The sequence below is a fragment of the Corvus brachyrhynchos genome, unplaced genomic scaffold, assembly GCF_000691975.1.
Source record: "Corvus brachyrhynchos isolate BGI_N302 unplaced genomic scaffold, ASM69197v1 scaffold142, whole genome shotgun sequence".
Lineage (NCBI taxonomy): Eukaryota > Metazoa > Chordata > Aves > Passeriformes > Corvidae > Corvus > Corvus brachyrhynchos.
The window spans coordinates 10,491,794-10,508,388 of NW_008237226.1; the positions used below are offsets into that span (position 1 = coordinate 10,491,794).

At 35.9% G+C, this 16,595-nt stretch overlaps 1 protein-coding gene across 8 annotated transcripts in view; it reads right to left on the reverse strand.

The window, feature by feature from the left end:
• Positions 1-2,692: 2,692 nt before the first annotated feature.
• SNX13 (sorting nexin 13) overlaps positions 2,693-16,595 on the reverse strand; it is a 66,536-nt gene continuing 52,633 nt past the window's right edge. For 4 of the 8 annotated variants that reach the window (XM_017729375.1, XM_017729376.1, XM_017729374.1 and 1 more), the window contains 8 exons: positions 15,899-16,006; positions 15,057-15,167; positions 13,598-13,759; positions 12,314-12,385; positions 9,866-10,011; positions 8,016-8,084; positions 6,748-6,860; positions 5,962-6,265 (listed from right to left, as the gene is read on the reverse strand). In XM_017729375.1, coding sequence (XP_017584864.1) covers positions 6,018-6,265; positions 6,748-6,860; positions 8,016-8,084; positions 9,866-10,011; positions 12,314-12,385; positions 13,598-13,759; positions 15,057-15,167; positions 15,899-16,006 — 1,029 coding nt within the window. In that variant the 3' untranslated portion in view covers positions 5,962-6,017. Of the gene's footprint in view, positions 6,266-6,747; positions 6,878-8,015; positions 8,085-9,865; positions 10,012-12,313; positions 12,386-13,597; positions 13,760-15,056; positions 15,168-15,898; positions 16,007-16,595 lie in introns of all 8 variants that reach the window. The other 4 variants (XM_017729373.1, XM_008629956.2, XR_001860324.1 and 1 more) reach the window with 4 other exon arrangements.

The window sequence follows — 16,595 nt, forward strand, 5'->3', positions numbered from 1 at the left end:
CAGAGGCATTTACCACAACTACTCGCCGCTAGCCTCAGCAACACTTAGAATCCACATGTAATAAAAACTAACATATTTTCCATGAGGTCCACAGAACCATGAGCCCATGCTTCCATGACATGGCACTGCACAAAGGCAGCAAAATTGGTGAATTTCCAAATGCATGACATCCCACTTTCACTTTTGCAGTGATCCAATTCTCCAAGACGGAAGAACATTGCGTGGAGCTCCTATCCTTTTCCCGCTCAGATACCCGCGTTTTTACCTTAGATATAAACAGGTCTTGTCTGTGATGCCATGAAGATTTTTGCCTTTTCTTTTATACCCCTGTTATACCTTTTTACAGCTTCTGTATTCCTAGTGCTTTTTGCCTACATTCTTGGACTTGTTTGTTAAGCTAAGAGACTAAACATTTTAGAAGCTTCGTAGCTAGGGATCAGTGTGCCCCAGACCCCAAGGTCCTCTCCAGAACACATTCTGTAAACCAAGATAGAACCATCCAGGGGAAGGTTCCTTGGGGAGGGGGGGGCTCACTTGAACCTCTCATTGGGGAATCTTTGATAGATATGCTAATTAGTAAAGCCTATAATGTTATACCCAATGTTGGGGGAGGAAGACACGAGAGGAGAGACAAGAGACACAGGGAAAGACTCGGTGGGGTACATCTCAATGCATATGACCTGGACGTGTACACCTAAGGATCCTTAAGAATAAATACCAAGGTAAAATCCCTTTTCCCCTTCTAACTGTGTATGCCTCTTGATTTTAAGACCAGGAAAAGGCATCAGTTGCTGGCGACAACGAAGGGACCCTAAAGACCTTGAAACTCGCAGTCTTGGGTTGGAACACATCTTGCTTTGCCCCTCTCTTTGCCGGCAAATTACAGGGGGGCCGGAGCAACAATCTAAGACTGTGACCAGGACTTTAGGACCCAGCACGGAAAGGCATCATCTGTTTGCAGAAATGATGCTCAGGATTAATGGGGAAGCCAGTGTTCTAAATCAACATAGATAACATACAATTGAGTAAGATGTTAAAACAATTTTTTAAACAGACTATAAAGGAATGTTTTGTATGAAGTTCTTGGTAACAAAAACATTGCCTTTGATAATCAAATTCCAGCTTTACCATCACACTGAAAAATAACAAACCTGTAGCTTGCTAAGGGGAGCTGACATCTGCAGAGTTTTGTATTTACCCTAATACAGGCTGGCTATTTTAAGAACAAGAACAAAAAGAAGTGAAAGTTCTGGCTGTTCTGTACGTGGAATTACCAGGTAACTCACAGAACCATCTTTCACGTGTTCTACATGAAGAAGAAGATTCCCATTTCTCAATAATTTTTAGAATCTCTTACCTCAAACTCCCAAAAGTTGGTAACAGAAAAATTTCATCATTATCTCTCAATTTAATTCAGAATTAACATGTTTCCAGAGCTCAAGTTGAGAAAATGCAGCACAAAACCTCAACAGACTACTTTGGACTCGTGTTTAAAAGTGTTATGGTCAGAAAGAACAATACAGTTTTTGAAATCTACATTCCTTATTTCCATTTAGTAGGTCTTGATTGCCAACAAATTCAATATAATCTTGTTCACTACTTAAGCCCAACCTCAGAATTAATTTATGTACTAGTCCAATTCTAAAATGCCAAATGAGAATTCCAGGTAGCCCTTGCTGAACCAGGATAAAATTATTTAACAGACCCGTGCAGATTATCCCAAGCCCAACATGCCATAGTAATTCAGAGACATGGCAAATATCTCAAGTAACTGGGAAACAGTTGTTTGAGATATCTGAATACAAAAGTAGTCAAACGTATTTTGGGGAAGGACACTGTAGTGGCATACATGTTTGAAGTGTTTATTAAAGCTTAATTTCTTCTGAAACACATAACAAAAGTGAACTAATTCTTTTCATGATACAATTTCCTTTCTTTCAAGAGATAAATTATGGAATTTGTAGCTAAGTCAAGGAAGACTGATGCTGACTACTGAACTCCATGAAAACTTTAGCAATCACACTGCACTAGACATCAAAACCAAAATTAAGTAATCTGATAGACTGAAGATTTAAATAAACCACAGACACATATAACCCTCAGTGAGCAAAGGGCAGACATTATAGAAACTTTTTGAAAAATAAGCTTATTATGGAGTGTATTTTTGCCATGAAATTACCCTAGGATAACAGGTTCAACAAATAAGAACTTCCAATCAGCTAGTAAAATTCCTGGTATGTCTCTATATCCTGTAGCAAGACAAAGCGGTAAACACTTTACTCAAGGGTCAAAGAACTAACATCTCTGTAGCTCAGGACATTTTTTTGATGAATGTGAAACAGCTGGAATAAATATATCAAGGGTAACAATTGTGATCCCATGGTAGATCCAGCTGCTGCAAAAAAAAACCCTGGGGAAAAAGCCAAAGAGTAAAAAAATCCACACCAATATAACCCGCCCCCCCCCATCATACAATCCCATTATTTCTGCTTCTTTTTAAAATGCAGGACTCTCTGCAAACACTGGTCAAAAATGAATGTAGAGATTAATTTGTTAGAAGCAAACCCAGTTTATATGTCAAAAAAATAATCAAAAAATGGTTGCTTTATTTAAATAGCAGTAGTTTTATCTTTAGTGACCTTTTGTACCTGCTAGTGAGACAGTTATTTGAAAAATAAATGGAGACTCATAGTAATCCTGTTAATACTTTATTAGTGTAATTTTTTAGCTTTCTATTGGACAGAACATAAATGCAAACTCCAAAAAAAAAATTCAGAGTCCTCTGCCATTCAGTAGAAGTGACCATGGCAGCCCGTTTCATGTTCATTCTTTGTTACAGAAACGAGAGAAGGGGGAAGGGAGGGGAAAAGCATCAACAGAACAATTAGGCACACAGCTGACACTTACTGTACAATGATATGCACAAGTAATTTAGAACAGCTCTATGAGTTTATGAGATGTGTTCTTCAGATTCTTCCCTTGTAATATATGAACTTTGCTCAGGAGAGCAAGGATCATTGAGAACAAAGGAATTAACAAAGGAGTAACAAGTAAGACTTTTAAAACAAGTCCTTAAATAAACTAACATAACAACAGAATGCAGAATTGTTCAGCTGAGAAGACATTTTTAACCTAGACTTCAGAACATTAAAAATTCATTTATTTTACAGCTATTCAAATACACATGCATTAAATGAAAATATTGCACAAAATTAAAATTTAGATTGTGGAATTTATATAGTTTCATTTTGGTACACATTCTGGTAGCACTTAAAATTTACTGTTTAGTTCTAGCAAACACCAGCAGCACAAGCTTGAGGATGGACCAAATGAAAAATTCAATTGCTCATTTTCTCTTAAAAATAATTAAGGCTAAAACAAGTGCATTTATTGACAATGGCACAATTTTCAGCGGCCAGTCACAGCACCTAAAGGCCAGAAGAAACACCCAGACTGCTGTGTATTAACATTCAGTTTTGGAAACTTCCTAGGATACTAGGCTGCATGGGTTTACAGGGTGGGTACTTTAAATCGTTGACAGGAAAACCTTTTAAATCAAGAGACATACAAATTCACTTTAACAAAAAGTACTCATTTCTGATGGTTCTTGCCAGCCAACAGGGACCACTGAATTAGGAAGCCACATTCTGTAATTAAATACAGAAGACAAAATTTCAATACATATATACATATGCACACATGCGTATATAAATGTGTGTATAGGTATATGTAATAAATTCATTAAGTAAAACGACTAATAAACACGGTGTATTATGTTCAGTTCACATTCCTAGAGATATTATTTTATTTTTGTACAGAAATGTACCAGATAACTTAAAAAAAAAAAAAAAAAAAAGCCAAATTTGTATATTATCACTATCCTCTTGAAATTTTTCATGGTACCTACAGATAGTTAAAAGGTTCCACAGATTTGACGAAACAATATGTGAACTTCCAACTTTCATACTGCTTAACAAATTCAGTGACTTAAAAGACATAAATTAGATTTGGTAGGATTAAATGAGATATTTACTGTATCACCAAGAACAACTGCTGAATGATCTTTCATCAGTCAGATATCAGTTATGGTTGAGCACCCTGACATCAGAGGAAGATACAGGCATGTAAACAATAGGAGCTGGCTATGTTGATTACTTCACACAGAACTCAGGAATTTTGTTAAATTCAAAAGCATTTAACCATCACACTTCTAGAGAACCTGCAGAGAGGAAGGGAGAGGGCTTCTTCTACATTTACCAAGTTGTCTTCATAGGGATTACAAAAGAAAGGGATTTAATTTACAGCATTTAGTTCTGCAATAAAGAAAAAAACAAGTGCACTTGAGCCCATGCATACTGTATGAGAACGTTAACAGTACAATATGATCATCATTAAGCAGTATGATAAAAGGCTACATTTCATTAATAGAGTCCATGAGAAAAATTATCTATATAGAGGTGTCAGTCAATTTAACGAGGTCCTTTGAGAGCCTTCTATCTTGTCTCAGAATGCTTTCATCAAAGGTCTCTGTCTCACTTGCATAAAAGGACCATTTGTTCCCATTACGACACAAATTACTACAAGGATCCTTGGGATCCTTGATCCATAGCTGTATCTTACCCTGTGTTTAGCATTCAGAAAAAAAGGGACTCTAAAAGATTACCCTCTATTCACTCAAGATAGTAGTGCTCAAACAGTTGGGGACTATGGAAAAGAAAACACAAACTGAGATATGCTGTGGCCAAACAGGATTATTCAGATGTTACTGTATTTTTAATTGGACAGAACTTCTTCAATGAAACTAAACAGATGGATGTGGGGCCTTGATGTCAAATTTTTATTAAAATTTTACACTATGCAAAAAATAAAAAAATTATTTAAAAAAATATCGTAGTTTTATTTCCTTTTTATTTTCATATATACACTGAGATGCATTCAGAAATTTCCAAGTGTTTGCATATGACTAATGAAATCTTTTACCTGCGAGGAACCAAGTAATTCTAACATTTTCCACATGAGGCTTACACACTAAAAGGTAAGGAATCTTTCAATTAAATAGGACATAGTCTTTTACATCCCAAAAAAGTTCCAGATTTTAGTGGGGAGTAGTGTGTAAACTGTGTCTTAGTGCAATTTCCTCATCTTCTAACACAATACCTATCCTCTTTGAAACATATATCCCTTTCCTTCTACAACTATCAACTTGACTTATGTTCCAGTAGACCAATTGAACACAAATATGATGCTCCTTCTCCACTGAAGTTACATGCAAAATGTATGCCAGGCGCTGTAAGAGCAGCATATGGCCCTTAAAGCTACACAATAATCAGAATAAAGGGTTTGTTTCTACTGCACCTCTGCTTTTACTAAAACCCCCATTAGATATAAGGTTAGTTTAATTTTCAAAATATGAAAGATGATGCAAATGTGGCATAAAAGCCACCTTACCTCAACTTTTATTCAATGAATGTACTTTTATGATGGGGCTATAGCTATTTCTCCTCTCTCCTATGAACCTGCTATTCCAGAGACTGCTTTTCTGGTTAACTCAGCCTTTACAGGAATGTTAAAATAGCCCTACAGAGCCTCAACAGTTGTAGCATAGAACAATTCCACCTGACTGTCACACATTGCACTATCTCCCAGTGCCAAAACAGCCTTTTCTTCAATTGTATCACCATAGTTGTGCTTTACTTGAACAGTCTGGCACTTTTCGTTGCTGGCAAAACATCAACTCAGAACGGAAGGGAACAGCATTCTGATATACTGGGCCAGTTTTCTTCTCAATGTTGCATGAAGATGCACCAAATCATTTAAGACACACAAACCATTCTGGTAGTGGTTGAATTACAAGTGAAGATGAGAAGATCCACAGGTCTTACAGATGCATTAATAATCTAATATGTGACACTAGAAGACTGGTGCAGAAATGACAGCATGTGAGTTTGAAGCCCCAGAGAATCTGCCCAAGTAATTAATCCTGGACAAACAAACACCAGCTTAATAGATTTGAAGTGTCACCTTTTCTGTAAGGAAGGCGCTTGAGTAGAGTGTAGTCTCTGCTTATATCTCTGCATTTGCTTTGACCTTGAATGCAGTTTGTTGAAGAGCTCAGGAAACTTATTTTGTGGAAATAAGGTTTCGAGGAATCTCTCCAGAAACACATACACCATTCTCTTATTCAGCTGACTATGCTGGAACATTTCAAAGACCCGAAGGATGCCTTTCCGCGTAGTCTCAGCGCCTATGATGTGCTTCAGTTCATCTACAAAAACAGAAGTTACAAAGAAGTTTAAGCTAAATTCTACTTCCATGTTAACAACAAACTTAAACTGAATGTAAGTCTTTCAAACTATGTAGCCTGAAACTTGAAGTAACAGTGCCTCTACACAACATGACTAAACAAAAAGTTCTCTTACAGAAGAGAGTATTTCTGAAAATTACTTCACTCTTAACCTATATATGTGGAAACCATGTTTGCAAGAAATCATACTGTTTGGGATTATACCTACTTCGGGCACAACTTAAATCATCTAGAAGCTAAATACTGGCTTGGGTCTAAAAGAATTACTGACAGTACACGTGAAAATGTCCAATGCTTTAATAATTAGAAACCTTTTTATTTAAATACAGTTCATACATCAGCATTTCATTTCAGTACTTAGTACAATCAACAAGAATACTGACATTAATTTCAATAACAACATATGGTAAGGATTATTATGGTTTAATCCCAGACTCACTCACCTGGCATCACCTCCAGTAATTTGGTCTTCCCTGCCACTCTTGTTCTCATTCTAATAGCTTTGTCCCTTCGTGGAACAGTCTCTGCTAAAATGCCATTGGGCCAAAAAGCATCTCTGTAACAAAAGCAAATCTGTCAAAATACATTAACATTTTATCAAGTGAAAAGCTCCTTTAAATCTTTTAAGGTTATCTCATAAAATAAATACAAGAAAGTAAATTGCACAAAACCTAACACACACTTCAAATATTAGAAGAGGAAAAAAAAAGTGAAGAAATCAAAAGCAAGTAGTGCAATACACTCAATCTATCAGTAGCTATAATTTTTTAGTACAGGAATCAGATTAAATAAAATTTTAATAAAACAATGCAAATCAAAACCATTCAAATACCACACAGTTTTTACATAAAAAAAAACCTAAGCCTTGCTTTTCCCAATCAGATTATTGCTACTGAGACTCTAGGCTTAGGTCTATTAATTGTTTTATCAGAATTTTGACACTAGCAGTTAGCCTTTCAACAAGCTAAAGCTGAGAAGAAATAGTTTCAGTGTAGTAGAAAGCCCAGTGCAAAAGACAAGCCTCTGTCTAGTAACTATTTTTCCTCCAGTGAAAGACAATCTTTTTTTTGAATAAAACATACACATTCCCACAGTTTAATCAAAGAATAACAGAATACTTGTAAATTATGACCCCTTGGAGAATACATTACCCTACTTTGACTTTCACCCCAACAAAAAAAACCCCGAACTATAGGGAAAAAAAACCAAGGTGGGTAACAGTTTCTCAACAACAATGTAGAAGCCATTAAAACTTCATGGAAATTGAAAGACAGAGTTTTTGATAGTTTCAAATTCAGACTTCATTTCCATTGTATCCATTCAAAGTGAAACAGTATCTCAGAGCTCAGGCTCTTGCAGCACTAATTTGTTTGCCTTTAAAAGCAAGGCACGTACCTGCCTTCATCAAGGCAACCAAGATACTACATCACTACAGTGATAAGACATTTCTAAGTATATCTGTACTCTAGCTCTTCTAGACTGGTTAACAGAGAAGTTCTGTAAGGTAGAGGAGAAAACTCCAAAATAGTCTTCTCTGTGTGACAATTGCTTTCTGTCACTTAATGTATGTAAAAAGCAGTGTATGATCCAACTGGTATTCTGGAGAGTGATAATAATTTCCTCACGTAAGAAGAATAGGAAGACATATAGATAGATATTAGACATCAACTGGTGAGTACTTCATATTTAATAATTATGATAGAAGACATACCTGAAGCGTTTCACTGCATCTGCTACTTGCTCGGGAGATGTCATCCAATCAACATGATCAACTATTTTTCTAAAATCAAAGCAAAAAGTCTCTCATTTAATTTTTAAAGTAGAGAGCCCATAAGTGAAGAATCATTTTAAAGAGCATTCTAGGGCAAACAAAGCATAATTTCAACTTTTTCCAACTCCGTAAGTAGGTTCTATAATACTGCACAATAGGAAGGCAAGTACTGATTCTCAAGATAGAAATCTAAGTTCACTGATCACTCCCTAAAGCTAAAGATTTCTTTTTTTTGGGTGAATATATGATAATGAAGTTGGCTGCAAAACTGCTGTTGCATCTCCCATCAGCATTAAAAAACTGGTTTGCTTGCAGAGCACGCCTCTTCATGGAGCACTCTAAGTTCTGCTTCTGTAAGCAAAGGACCTACTCAGAATCTCAAAATACTTGCTGCAGTGTGTACAGTTACTTCACAATCCTTAACAGGAGACACAGACTGATCATTCATCAGGCCTTCATTCACCAACCATATAAACAGCTCTATATCCAAATCTAGAATGCTTACAGAAATGATATATGCATCCCTGTATACCATAATCCCAGGACTGTTTCCCTAACCACAATTTGAATTTAGTTTTCTAAGAAACAGAAGAAGACAATTTTTCTGCTGAATGCCATTAAACTCCAAGAACTTGCCAGGACAAGGTATGACTGGTGACCACAGGAAGCCATGAGTATCTGGAATGGCTCTAAATGCAGAAGCAAACTAGTACTACACAGCCATCTCTGCAAGAAGGAAGCAACAGCCTGCACACCAACTCTGCTGCTTATACAACAATCTGGAAACAGCAAAAAGTATTCAGAGCTGTTTAACAGTACAGCATGTTCTTGGAAGCACAGTTCTCAAGACAGTTTTCAACTGGCCACAAGGAATCACTTGAGAAAGACCCAGTGCTATTTTATTATATGGTTACTTCACTACTGCTACCACAAGTCTGTATGTTTAACAGTGATGATGAAAACATCACAGATATTCTTTTGAAGGGTAAAAAGAAATGATACAGTGAGGAATGTCCTGAAAAAAAAGTAATAGGGAGCTACTTCTCACCTGCTAGATATTAGGGTTTTGATTCATGGCACTAAATCGAAAGTAATCATGCAGTTCTAAACCTATATCTGTATCTAGAATTTGTTGTTGTTGTTGTTGATTTTTGTTTACATTTCAGAAACAAATTACTAGAAGGAAAACCTGGAAACTGTGTATTTCTAAGCTGAGGGCAAGAAACACTACTTCATTAGCACGATTAACTGGCTTCGCATTTGCATGAATAAAGGTACATGTGAATTACAAAGAATATGGAGAGGGCAAAACAGACCCCGTAAGAGTCCTTTTCCTTTCCCATTTCCATCTTTCAAAGTATGAGAGCATAAACTTAACATTAACACTGCAACTTAGTAAAGTTCACATAATTTGATAGTTCCAGTGGATCATTTGTGGCATGAAAGAGATGTAAGCAGAAATAGTGCAGAAAGTAATAAATAATACTAATAAAAAAAGGTATCGTGTAAAACAGGGCAAAAAGCATCAATATGAAGTTACATTCACAGAAATGTGAACTCTTGTGCATGAAAGCTCTTTTGTAAGTTCTCTGACATCTAAGAGTTACTGGTATTTTTCAGTAATGTGCTGCATATCTCCACTTTACACCACATTTGTACTCAGTTTATTGATTTTCTTCAAAGAGGAATGCATGCAGATTTAAACCACAATAATTCAGTAATACCAAGAAGGATGCATAGGTAGAGTACAGTGTCGCTGACATGACTGCTCTATATAACAAAAACAGTACCTATTAATTGTGTCGCCATATGTTGCTCTAATAAGTTGCTGAAGCAGATTTTTTATATTTCTTCTTAACCACTGATTTCTCTCCTTTAAATCGAAGACTTCATCCATAAGTAGGAGCATTACTCTCAGGGGAATATTGTCATCCGCCTGACCACAAAGTAAAAGAATAAACAGCAAACTTTTAGTTCAGTTCAAGAAAGCTACAGATTCAGTAGCTACTTTATACATCAAATGCTTCAGTATAAGCACAACAATGACAAACACTTTGCTCTGTATTTTACTATAATATGAAATCTTCCCTAAATCTTCTACAGCACTATTAGTAGCAAAGAAAAACTGAAAATTAAATATAAAACCAGATACATTGAATTTTTAAAATAGGACAAGAAGAAACAGCTATTTCAAAAGTCAACAGTTACTACTGAAGTTGAATAATACACGTAAATATGTCCTTAAGATAGGCCTGATCCCTGACCTCTTCCTTGGTTGCTGCGCTTCCAACTGCCTTACACAAAAACTTCTGGAAGGAGCTTTTTCCATTTTCTTATGGATGCTAAAAACAGTGACATTTCATTGCAATGAAGTGCCTTTCATTTAGACATCTTTGTAACCTGCACGACTATGTGTTGCAAAATGATTAGAGGATCAGGGACATGGATTATTGATAAAGGGAACAAATCAATAAAAGAACTGTACAAGCAAAAGGCCTGCAAGCAAAGGTTTGTGTGAGAAACTGCCTGCATGAGAAAGCACCTGTGTGAGAAACAGGCCTTAGAACAAAAAGGGAGTTTTGAGGATGTGCAGCTGTGCAGATAAGATGTACCGGCCATGAGAAGGGAGGGTGAGCTCTGAATTCTTTTTAATCATAACATAACTAGTAGAAGCTTGCCAATGTAGTCTGATTATGTAGAAGCAGAAATGCACTGTGATAGGTTTAAGCCAATTAAGAGTTAACAAACTGATATACTATCTAAGTGCCTCTGGATTGCTAATAAACGGAGCTTGCTTTTATCAATCATATTGGTTGTTCTGCAATGTCTTCCCCCCTTGAAGTCATCGAACTTTTTCAAAAACTATGCAGTGCTTTTATGCTTGAAGATTAAGAAAAGGATCATAATTTTATTTTTTAACAGATAATATTACACAGATTGGCCCACAAAAAACACGTTAGTATTATTCTTTTGGTGGACTTTAGATTCAACTGGAACACAGACAGTGGGTTCATAATCCAGTTGGAGATTGTACAGATCCATGGCTCACTTTTACAGTACTGCTTCTCCAAGTATAGCTCCATTCAAACTGCCTTCTCTTTGTCTTAGTGATTTTAAGTTGTGAGCAATTAATCTTATATGAGCAGTTGAGAGCTGAAAGGTTTTCAAATATCTGAAATCTGCCTTTAACACTTGATATGTTAACTTAAAGTTATCAAGAACTGCAACATCTAATCATTTTAGAGAAGATCAATGAAATACCTACAGAGAAGCTGTTCATGTACTTGAATTATATTATTCTGTTTTCCCTGCGCAAAACAGAAGCTTCAGGAGTACCAAATATATTTGTAATTACAATTGTAATTACAAACTTGGGGATACAGTCTTATATAGTGAAAAGTAATGGGGAAAAAGAAAATCCAGAAGAATTCAAGGAGAAATTAGCTGAGTAAAAATACATCTAACAAAGTGACCACAGCAGTTGTGTACAGGGAAACAAACTGAAATGCTTTTATGTGACCAAAAAAGCCTGAAACATGAAGGGCAGAACAGGTGCATAGCAAAATGCATATACTGATGGGTAATCTTAGGCTTTTCTGTCCTACCTAGAGATAAATGGGTTTTTTCCAATTGTTTGCACATATATGATCAATGTTTCAATCAAAACAATGGTAAAATACCACAGCTTATGATACCATCAGGAGCTTAAACTTCACTTTCAAGTTTTTAATATTACTACTTTACACATTTAAGGTGTCCACATAATAGAAATTTTTTATTTAGGAACACTTTCTGAAGGGTTCTTCCACAACAAAATAGCAAACACTTGTTTTGATCCATTAAACAAATGGTCCTTAAAAGGTCACATCAGAAATCAAATCCATAAAATGCCAATTGAAATGATGCTGGCAGTTTGGTACCACACTATCTTTGAACAGACAGAAACTGGAGGGAGAAGAGGAAAAAAACCAAAAAAATGAAACCCCCAGCCATAAAACACAGAAGCAGTAGTACATGAACTCTCCCCGTTATATCAGTGTTGTGCAAACCGTTTCAGTGCTAGCAAAAACGCTAACTTTAAAAGGAAGTATGCAGGTTTCTTTTTAAAAAGCTTAGAACTGTTTTGAAGTGCCTGGTATAGTGTCAGAAAACAATAAAAGTGTAGCTCAATGCACAATAAGTAACTCATTTGTTTGGTTTTAGAGGTGTCAACTTTGAAAGGACAATGTCAGACTCACGTTGTCATCAATTGGTGCTGCAACACGGCAATGGTCTGGATCTGAATAGGTTTTCTGCATCAGAGGCGGCACCTACAATAAAAAAAGGTTATGTTTATGACGGAAAAAGTATGTTAGAGTATGAATAAATCAGAAAAAATTTCATAACCAATTTGGTTATGAAAATATAAAACAACATTTGGTCAAAAGTCAATTGCAAACTAATGCAAAGACACAGTGGTCCTTTCACCTTCCAAAACCAAAAATCAAGTCTGCATATATTCTTGTGTAGCTACCAAAATAATCAACACAATTATCATTATGACAAACCTTACCATTAAGACAAACCATATAATTCATCAAGTGCCTAATGCTTCAAATGAAAATCACCTAAAAACTCTTATGAGACTGGTATTTCCTCAGATATTTCCTCTTGATCTTAAGTCCTACCTAGTCCCAGTGAGTACAACTGTAAATATATTATTAGTCACACACAGGGAAAGGGAAGTTACTAGCAATGAGAAAGCCCAGAGACAGTCATTTTACTCTGCAAGTAATTAAAAAACCCACCAATCCCCCCCGGACCCAATTTATTATTCCCTTTCATGGTTTAAGGGTTAATTCACTCATCTCAGGTGCTGTTCTACATCTGCCATATATAACTGCTTTGGTAGCACAAAATGGAACAATCCCTTATCACAGACCTTACAGCTACACACAGGAAGAGGAGGACCAGAGAAACAGTGAAGATGAACATATTCTGAAGATTACTATTTTCACAGGACTTCCTTATTGCATGTCATACTACCATTCCCACCTCTAAAGTACTATATTTTATGAATGTAAGAGATGATGAAAGATGGCAGGAGAGACAAAGAAAATTTAATTTAAACCAGAATTCAGCAAGGAATAAGCAGAAAAGAGGCTATCTCCTTATTCTGAGTTTCAAAATATATAGGGTTTTTTCCTGAATGAAAACAGCAGATGCAGGAAATTAGCTGTATGAGAATGCCTGGTTAAAAAATAAGAACATCAGTGAATCTCATGTTCTTCTCAAGTTCCTGCATTGAGTTAAGTGAAGGATAGCTGTAACAGTCTGTAGATGCCATCTTAAAAACGTTACTTAACAGCAAAGATCTCCATTTTTGTCCTGTAATGACTGCTGAACCTTATTAAAAGGGTGCAGGTACAAAACAGATTGGTCTTCTGTTTAACGACTTGACTATTCTAGATAACATGAGCTTGAGTCAATAGTGACTCCTCTATTAATCTACTAGTATGTATTAACCACCAGTATTTTCTTACCTTGAAAAATGATTGCTTTATGTCTTGTCCCAATCTCTCTGACATTTTACCCATGTTGTCTGACATTTTAGTCATTCCCTCTGCCAGGCTGTCAGGGATAGACTTGACTGCATTTGATACATTTCTCATAGAGTTACGCAGTGGATTTACAAATGTGTCCATCTGAGGGGGAAGATGTTTAACCAAAATTGTATAATCTATGAGGACACCAGCATATTAATACACTATGAGAAGTATGGCACTGTTCCAGAGAACAATAATATAAAATAACAACTCAAATTACTTAACTTCATTACAGAATGCAGAATACAGTTTTAATTTTACTTCCATTTATATTTCTCATTCATTACAGCCCTACTGCAGCTATTTACATCTTTCAACAGATGTTTCCCTGAGTCATTTCCATTTCCCATCCCTTGGTTTTTCTTAGCTTGAACTTATTTTCCTTTTCTTCTCCATTCAATACCATTTCTCCCTTCCAAGCTTTCTACTTCCAGATGTTTCACTTCTGCTTTCAACTCTTCATCTTTGAAACATGCCTCTTTTAAACAGCACTGGAATAGTATGTATCATGGTAGGTATAATTAAAAACATAGAATAGTTATAAAGAAACTGTTACGATTTTTCTTTCAGTATATACTCTAAATTCAGTCCAAACAGAGGCACAAATACTAGCGTGATGCCCTTTAAAAAGTTATGCTTATAAAGCATCTCGTAAGTTGGAAAATACATCTTAGTCATTATATAAACCTTGATAAATATTTAACTATTTCACTGTTAAATATTTAAGGAATATAGGCAGGACAGTAACTTGAAGTGACAATAGAGTTGCAGATGGTTTTTGTATCAAAATCACTAAAACTTTTGAAATGGCTGCATTGGCAAAGTAGATGCTCACACAAACTGGTCAACTGAACAAAGAACCACTTGTCTGAACACAGTGCTGGAGGCTTAACAAAAAGGATGCAGAGCACAGAGCTCTGAATTTGACCAATGACTCTGGAGGGTTACACCTAAATACTTAACAGGTGCTTTTGAAGGGAAACGCATATCATGTTTTGAGCTGAAAAGTGGAAAGCATGGTAACAGCAGCAAATACAGAGGAAAGAACTGAAAAAAGAAATCAGAAGGAATAAGACCACCAAAAAAAAAAAATCACAGATGTCTCACAGAAAGCAACTTGCAACAAACACACTTTTAGAACAGTGCAATTCACTGTGCCCTATTTCAAAACTTTACTTTTTGGCATACAAACAAATTGACCTATTATAAAAATGGTAATTTTTTTGTTTCGTATGCCCTCAGATACTTTGCCACTCAAAATATTAAAGCAACTCATTTACAAGCTGTTTTTAAAGTGCTACACAGCTCCTTAATATCTGTTCAACATGTCTGTTTAATGCAATCATTGCATGACTGAATGCTCTGAAGTTCCCTTGACAGTACAAAACATTCTTACCTTCCGTGCAAAATCCCCCTTCCCTTTGCTGTAGGCTTTATTCTCCAGGAAGTCATACACATAATGGGCTAAAGCTGGAGAAGCTTTCATCACTTCAGGATTTAACAAGAGCTGAGTAAAATAATTTTTAAAAGTAATTTTAATAAATAACGAACAAGACACAACCAAAGACATCACATCTAGCAATGTATCTTTTCATTCCTGAATTTTATTCCAACATTCCACTTGTCTCGAGATGGAAACAAGGGGCCTCTTAGTAATTCCCATAATTTTAACCACTATGCTAATTATAGAAACTCATAGAAAAAGATACACCTTTATGACCACTCAAACTGTCAGTTCACAGTGTTTTACTCATCTTCATTATTCATTGTTAACATGTTCATTGACTTGATCAACATATTTTAGTGCTAAATGACCAGAAAGTCCTTAGGAAAGAAGACAACAGAATTCTTTTGTGTGGGCTGATACAGGCCTTATCTGAACAGAGGAACTGTGCGGTTTGCTACACTGCTGGAGTGGGTGCCACGGAAATCGTTATGCAACAGCACAAGAGAAAGTGACCACAAACGTGTCAACATGAGAAGGTCAATGGCATAAAGCTCAAAACCAACATAGCTGGAACCTCATCAGCTCAGAAAAGCTGTGACAGAACTGGCTGAGAATAAACCAAACACCAAAGAAAATGCAAACTTAAGAGATAGTTCTTATGATATATTATTTAGTTTTGTGTACCACTAACAACACAGCTTTTTTTTTCCAAAAGAAAAAAACCACAAAGGCATGCTACCTCTGAAAAAATAATACCAAGCACAGAGCTAAAAAAACCTGTAACAGCTTACCTGCAAATAAGCATTTAAATCTTTTTTCCTCTTTTCCAAAAACTCTCTGTCCATATTGTTAAATGTTTTTTTGCCAGGAAGTTTTAGTATATTTGCAAGGTTTTCAAACTGGAAAAAAAAGAGAAGATTTTTTTGTTCTGTTTTAAAGAGTTTCAAGTCTTCATATAAGGACATCATATTCACCTATTCTTATATACCATCTAACACCTGACAAAAAAATTCTGCATCATGCCTGGGACTCAGAATCCTTGGAGAAGCCAAAGGGAAAGGTACACTGTCAAGAACAAATGCGTGAAAATTCCCAAGAGACTATCAAAGGTAAAATTTAATTTCTGAACTTGCACACAATACTCACTTTTGAAATATAGACCAATAGAGTGTGCAAAAATATAGACCAATAGAGTGTGCAAAAGGCTTATTACTTGGGATGAAGTTACTAGGATTATGAGACTATATAAAGATTTTCAAGAGAACTTGTGTATCATTCTAAAATTTTTTTCCTTTCCTACCGTGATCAAGCCTATCAAGGAAATTAAGCTTTTATCCCTAGAGAGATGGCAGCACTCAGTGTACACACAGGTTATCAAAATATGCTCGCTCTATATGTCATCACCTGTGCCTTTTCTCCAAGTAACGACAGTATTGGCACTGGTTGACATGTATTCCACTGTTCTAGTATTGCAAGAAGAATGGCAGT